This window comes from Falco naumanni, chromosome 4, assembly GCF_017639655.2.
Source record: "Falco naumanni isolate bFalNau1 chromosome 4, bFalNau1.pat, whole genome shotgun sequence".
Classification (NCBI taxonomy): domain Eukaryota; kingdom Metazoa; phylum Chordata; class Aves; order Falconiformes; family Falconidae; genus Falco; species Falco naumanni.
The window spans coordinates 32,514,757-32,521,618 of record NC_054057.1 but is presented as its reverse complement, the minus strand read 5'-3'; the positions used below and the strand labels follow the sequence as shown (position 1 = coordinate 32,521,618).

The 6,862-nt window shown below is 43.6% G+C and overlaps 1 protein-coding gene across 1 annotated transcript in view; it reads left to right on the top strand.

Annotated features, from left to right (window-relative positions):
* The first annotated feature begins 1,801 nt into the window (after nt 1–1,801).
* SCIN (scinderin) overlaps nt 1,802–6,862 on the top strand; it is a 50,301-nt gene continuing 45,240 nt past the window's right edge. The window contains exons 1-2 of the mRNA XM_040593222.1: nt 1,802–2,016; nt 6,271–6,425. Coding sequence (XP_040449156.1) covers nt 1,818–2,016; nt 6,271–6,425 — 354 coding nt within the window. The 5' untranslated portion in view covers nt 1,802–1,817. The remainder of the gene's footprint in view (nt 2,017–6,270; nt 6,426–6,862) is intronic.

Genomic DNA, 6,862 nt, shown 5'->3' with positions numbered 1-6,862 from the left:
CAGAAGAAACAGTAAATCCATACAATTATGAAGTATGTGGTAAGTTCTACCCTCACTGACTAAAGCTAACTAATGCACAAGACTGCAAAAAGGCATGCAATGAGAAAAAGAGAAACTACTTTGTGTATTTAAGTAAGTAAAAGTGAAAAGAAGAACTTGAATAGATGGGAGGGCAAATCTGGGAAACCACTTACAAATATTTCAAAACATCTGATACCATATTGAAACGGGAACTGCTGGAATTTTTTGGCTGCTCCTCCTGAAGTTTTTTGGTTTTTTTTTTCTCACATGGTGAACAGTCTGGAGAAAGATATTTAATTTGGCAGGTATAGTGCTTTATCAAGCAGGCTCAGCATCACCAGGTCCTCAACCCTGGCAGAATGAGGATAAAATATTTGGCTGTTAACTGGTGAAGGTGAGCTGTAACATGTTCAGCTGGATCTTGGACAAAGCAGAGCACCTGTGGGTTCCTTTTTTACACAGTGGGGATAGAGCTTAGGGTGCCTGTATGCCTCTGTCTGGCAAGCTGATGAGAGGATGCTCACCGAAATGGAAGATTAGAGTAGGTGCACATTGTATAATGGCATCTTTTCCCTCAGTAGATAAAAAATACACCAGACAGTATAAAAAGAAGGCAGGGAAGATAGTTAAATAGATTTCTTAGATGTTGTGCGCTTTTTTTAACTTTTTGCCACAGAAGATGCTCTCCAGCTGCTTTGTTGCACTGAGCAGTCCTTCCTTCTCTTATTGGAGTAGCCCTGATCTGCCCATGGGTGGATAACTACACTCTTCTTGCATGACCTTGACAAAAGAACCCAGTGGGGAAATCATGAACTTCAAAACTCATCCAGGTGGGTAAGATGGACTTAAACCAAACCGTCTCTGAAATGTACCTTTTGATATACTAGCAGCTTGAGCTCTATCTACCTGTACCCTATGCAGATTAATCTACCTGCTATCAGTATCAGATGAAAACAGTGATTTGCTATAATTTTCATGTTGTAACGACCTGCCAGGATGATGCACCATTTATAAAGAGGACAGACAAGTAGAAAGTGGTAGAAGGTGGCTTTAAAACTTTTGGGTTGTTGTTGAGTGGTGTTGGAAAAACACTAGCACAACGCTTTCCATTTTCTGGGACAGGGAAATTTATATAAAATCTGGGCTTCATCTGGAATCTTCAAAAGGATACAAGAGTTTTGCCCTATAAGGTTCCTGTCAATACTTGAAATTATTGGATGGAGAATGAGAGCTGTGCTCTGCCATTCGAATCTGGGGTAAAAAAAAAAAAAAAAAAAAAAAAAAAGCCCAGCAGCAAGCGCAAGCTATAGAAACTCTTTGTATTCTGATATGGGCAGCTTACAAAACCGAGGCAGATGTGGTAATCTATATAAGCAAGCAGCACGGCACAGCACCGTAACACCCACGGGCACTGCGTTAAGCCAGTTCTGCTTTGCTTTCCTGACTTTTTCTTTTTTTCTCCTCATTTTAGAATAGAGAAAAATTATCCATTTGCAGCAAGGGAGGCTGTAACATCTCAAAGGCTTTGGCGCGCAGAAAGAAAAGGGTGAGTTTTGCAAGCGTCTTAAAAACTAATAAAGAAACAAAACCTCAGCCAACCTGCTCCGGGGCCACCGGCGGAGCCGGGGAGGGATGCGCACCCCGCAGCCCTGCGGGGACCGGCCGCCCCCTCCCCGGCTCCCCGCGTAGCGCCGCCGGGCGGGGCCGGTCCCGCTCCGCCCGGGGGCCGGCCCCGGCGCTATAAAGGCGGTGCGGGGGAGCCAGATGCGCGGTTTCTGCGCTCCTCGCTGCGCGCTATGGCCCCCAACCGCCCCCCGCCGGCCTTCGCCGAGGCCGGGCAGCAGAGCGGGCTGCAGGTGTGGCGCGTCGAGCGCCTGGAGCTGGTGCTGGTGCCCCCCAGCCACCACGGCGACTTCTACGTGGGGGACGCCTACCTGGTGCTGCACACCGTCCGCCGCGGCGCCGCCGCCGCCTACCGCCTCCACTACTGGCTCGGTAGGCAGCGGGGCGGCGGGCAGCGCAGCTGCTAACAGCTGGAGGGTCTGGCGCCTTCGCTGGGCTCCAGGGGGGCGGGAGCGGCCCATCTCAGAAGGGCTGCGGGTGGGAAGCTTCCGAGTTGAGGCACTTAATGCAGAAAGGAGGCTACAGCCAAGGATCACCGCTTCTGGTGCTGCCGTGCTCGGGGGCTCCAGGGATGGGAAAGGGGGACGTGTCAGAAAGGTGAACGTACACTCGCTTTGTGATGCTAGTTTGGAAAAGTGCTGAAGGGTTAAAGTCAGGTCTGGGCTGCATCCAGCTGAGATTCGTAGGTGAAATCCTGCTGTCGTTCGGGTGAAGAGTTTACTTGCCTTTTTTTCCAACAGGATCAAAATTTCATCTCGTCCATCTCCCTGTGGCACTGTTGCACTGCTTTGCTTCCCGATGTTGTCTTTGTCACCTAGAGTAACTGCTTTCTGATTATACGGTATTGGAGGCAAAGACACCAGGTTTTCTGTAAAACTTCTCTTTAATAGTAGTTTGATAGCCTAATAAAGCCCCTCTTGAAGCAACTGGAATTGGGTTGATGGCTTTTGCCTTCAGCCTTGACCTGCATAGTGTTTACAGCAAAATAAAAGTCTGACATAAGGATGTGTTTTAGGTGACTTCTTCATCTTGTAAAGGTCTGTTAAGACTTACCTATCTGATCACCAAGTCACCCAGCCACTACAGTTGCTGTGTAGTTGCCTGAAATCTGTTACTTTTTTCTTCTTTCACAATCAAGTTTATGTTTGTAGGCAATAATCTCGGTGAATCACATAAAGACAGGTCAGTGTATATTAATGTTAATGTGTTTGAGTTGCTGTGGTTCTCATTGTGCTTTTGAATGCATTGAAAAAGAATAGCAGATAAAGCTAGGATTATTTCTGCATAAATGTTTGAAGCTTGTTTAGTTTTGTATGTGTTGTGAGTTATCCAGCTGGCATGTGGGACAGTGTCTGTCTGACAAGAGCATAATCATAGATGGCAGTATAAATTAATTTCTGGCAGAAGTTCTTATGTCAGCAGTACTGCTAGTTAGTAGCAGGGTTTGGCTGTTTAGACCTTTGTTAATGAAGTTAGAACTAATTATGTAGTAGTAAGGTATACTAGAAACTTCCCAGGGAAAGGTGCAAGGACCCATCACAACTGGAAGTGAAGTCAAAATAGTGGCTGACATTTACACTGATTAAAACCTTGTTGCTGTTGGCTGAAGAGCTGTAGTTGTACATGCTGATGCACATCTTGTGCCAATGTGATATTCAGGTATTGAAAATAGCTTCAGGTAAACTGGGCACACATTGTTCTTGTGCAGCTGGCAGGTTGGCAGCAGGGTGGCTAACTACTGGGAAATCCCTTTCTGCTTGCAAGAGACTCTAGTAGTGGGATGGAGATGCTCAAAAACTGCAGCAAGCTTCATAGCAAGAAGAGATCAGAACTTCACACAAAGTGTATGAGGAAGTACAGTCACACTGAAGGCAAAGAGTTTGAATCATTTTGGTATTTTTGTTAAACTGATTCTCACAGCTGTCACTTACACCAAACTTTTCCCTCATGTGTTAAGTCTATATAAGCTGTGGGCCAGGGTTTTATATATATATATCTATATATAATATATATAGATATATATATAAAACCTCAGCAGAGTCTTTCTGAAGACGTCCTGTAAGCCGTCTTTCAACAGCTACAGCAGTCATTCGCAGTCAGACTTTGGGATGTAAAGAACTCTTGTGAAATTGGTGGAAACCCTGCAGACTTTGGGCTTAGATACTTACAAGGGCCTTGTCACTTGGTGACACAGTCCTACTCCTGCCTGTCGACTATGTGGCAGGTGTTACTGTGTGGGCCTCATGGTGGCTTTGGGTCTGAATGAATTCTGACCTCACCAAAAAAGACCCCAAATCCAGAATAAAAGCAGAGCATTTAATTTTCCTTTTATATAGTGGCAAGCTTCCTCCTCATACCTTGCTTGGCCGTACCCAAGGGGTTAGAAGGAGGTTTAGACGATGAGAGGATGGTCTGTGACCTTGATGTCCTGACAGTCTTGTGCTGTGACTGGCATCCTAGGGTTAAAGTGACCAAACAGTTGTTCTATCAGCCTGAAGCTTCCTACCAAATATCTCACATATGGTGAAGGCTGCCCAGGTCAGGTAATTTCTGAACAACCTAACTCAGGTGTTGCAATGATGTCAGCCATGGCCAAGCAATCAATGTGGATCAGTGTTGTGGTAGCTGTATCCATTTTTAACTTTACCCAGAGATCCTGGCATGGTTGCCTGCACTGGCACTTGAGGGTTGTATTGGGAGATGAACTACTAATCCTAAGGGAGCGGTTTTGTCTTGAAACTATCATTAGAAATAGCATGTACTAAGCCGGTATGAGGCTACTTCTGGGAGTAAGAATAGCTGTTACCCACTTAGTACCTTTACTAAGATCATGCGTGGTGTTTTTAACTATTTTTTAACCCTTGTCCGAGAAATTAAGTGATAAGACCTGTCCATGAGAACCAGGATCTGCGGCTTTTTTATAGCTGTTTGTGCCTCAGACTGTAAAGTAAGTCTGGCTTTCATGAAAGCTTGAATAACCTACACTTGGACTGATACCAATTTTTTTAAAACAGGATTTCACTGGGTATTTTACTGCATAGCAGCTGTGAGACTGCACCTGGTAGTGGTTCCTATCTCTAATACTGCTCCAGAACCACTTAACCCTGTTGTGTAATTGCAAGCAATGAATCTGAAGGATATAGTGCTAATAGATTTGAATAACCCTATTTAAAAAAAAATCAACCCCCAAAGCTTTACCACCAACATTAAGGTGGTACTCTGGTCTAAGAAAGCATATTGCCACATAGCAAGTTCTTCTGTCACTGAGTGATGGGGATTTTTTTCCAGAGGTTCTTGTGTTATGTCCTGCTTTTGCAGTTTTTTTAAAACTTTTTTGGCCAGGCTTCACTTCATGCTTTTCTCTTCCCTATGCTTCCATTATTCTTGGATTTCTTCCCTACTTTATCCTTGCTGCTTTCTGGAGGCTTCCATTGCACCTATGTCCCTACAAAAGCTGTGGTAGTGGCAGTGCTCCTGGAAGATGAACAGTTGGTGGGCAGCTGGGTCATGAACAGGGCACTTGCTCTCCTCAGCAGAGGAGCTAGGTCAGTGATGCCTTTCAGCATCCCTGTCCCCTCTCTCCTGTGCTATATTTTTTCTTAGTATCCTACTGGCAGGCTTCCTGTGACAACAATGACTCAGTACACCATGAGACAACACCAGCACCTCACTACACACTTCCCTTTCTTCCACACCCTGTGAGAGGTGTCTATGTCCAGACTGCCTCAGGCTCTGTGCTATTTTTCCACTCAGTCACCTAGAAGCAAGGAAGTGGTTAATGTGAGTGAGAAGCTGCTCTTGAGAACTGTTGCTTGTATACCAGCTTCTTCCGATTATTTAGAAAGAAAAATAAAAACAAAATTGAAAACCTTGCTTTTCCTTACTCTTCAAAAGTTTGAGAAGCCCATTTTTGAGACTCGATCCTACTTGTATTCTTGAAACAATCAAAACTGCTGAAAATGTTCATCAAGAATGTATGGGCCCATGTTAAAAGTTTTGTTTTAACATACAGCCTATGTTGCAGCAGGCCATGAACACACTAGGTAAGGAGGCTGTTTTGCCACAGCCTGGGGAAGAAGCTAATCTCTGAAAGGTACAAAGCAAAGAGTGACCTCATGAAGAAAATATCTGAGCCCCAAAGCTGCTTTTCTTTCTCCCAGCTGTACCAGGCAATCTAACAAAAAATACCTAAGCAGAATACCTTGCTTGCGTTACAGTGTCTAGAGGTCTGCTTTTGAATTATTTTGACTCAGTGGCTTGGTGAGATGTTCTTAGCATAAATACACAGTTTACCATCTAATTGGTCCTTTTGCAAAGTCTAAAAATCATGTCTCTAGACACTTGCTGTATTAAACTAAACTAAAATATTCTCTTCTTAAAGCAGGCTGAGAGAAGACAAACTTTGCTATTTTTCACTTTTTTTTTTCTCTCTTATGAATGCAGCTCTACAAAATGTTGAGAAATGATCTGGATGGTCATGCTCTTGGTGGCAAACAAGGTTATGATGTAGTGCTTTGTTGCAACGCACACCTGCTGAAGGCATGGCCTTATTGTCACAGGAACAATTTATCCAACAGAATTTGAAGTTCTATTAGTGCTTTATAGACATATTTCATCTTATTTCAGGGAAGGAATGTACCCAGGATGAGAGCACAGCTGCAGCTATCTTTGCCGTTCAAATGGATGACTATTTAGGAGGAAAGCCGGTGCAAAGTAGAGAAATTCAAGGACATGAGTCTACTGAGTTTGTGGGCTACTTCAAAGGAGGAATTAAATACAAGGTAAAAAGCCAGCTTTCAATATGTATTCTAAAAATATATGTAACACTGTCCCCAAGTAAAAGCAAGTATTTTGCTTTGTGAATGGAAAGTTTAAGAATTGTTTCTTAATACTTAGTGTTTTAGATCTAAACTACCTATCTTAAACTATAGGAATCCCAGTACTTGTACAGAAAAGAGCAGCTTGTTTACTAGGGCCTCTTCTGATACCTGAAAACCTTTCCCAATGAATTTTTTTCCCCAAAATCAAACTATCCTGACACTTCATACTTGCATGTCTAAGGGAGCTCACAGTAAGGACTCTCTGGGAGGTAGTAAATCTTACAGAAAGTCTTCCTGTCTTGTAGGCTGAATGATTTTGTTTAAATGCAGAAACTGATGTGCTAAAGTGGTTTAAAAAAATGAACACATTGGAAAAGACTAAAACATCACTTTAGTCT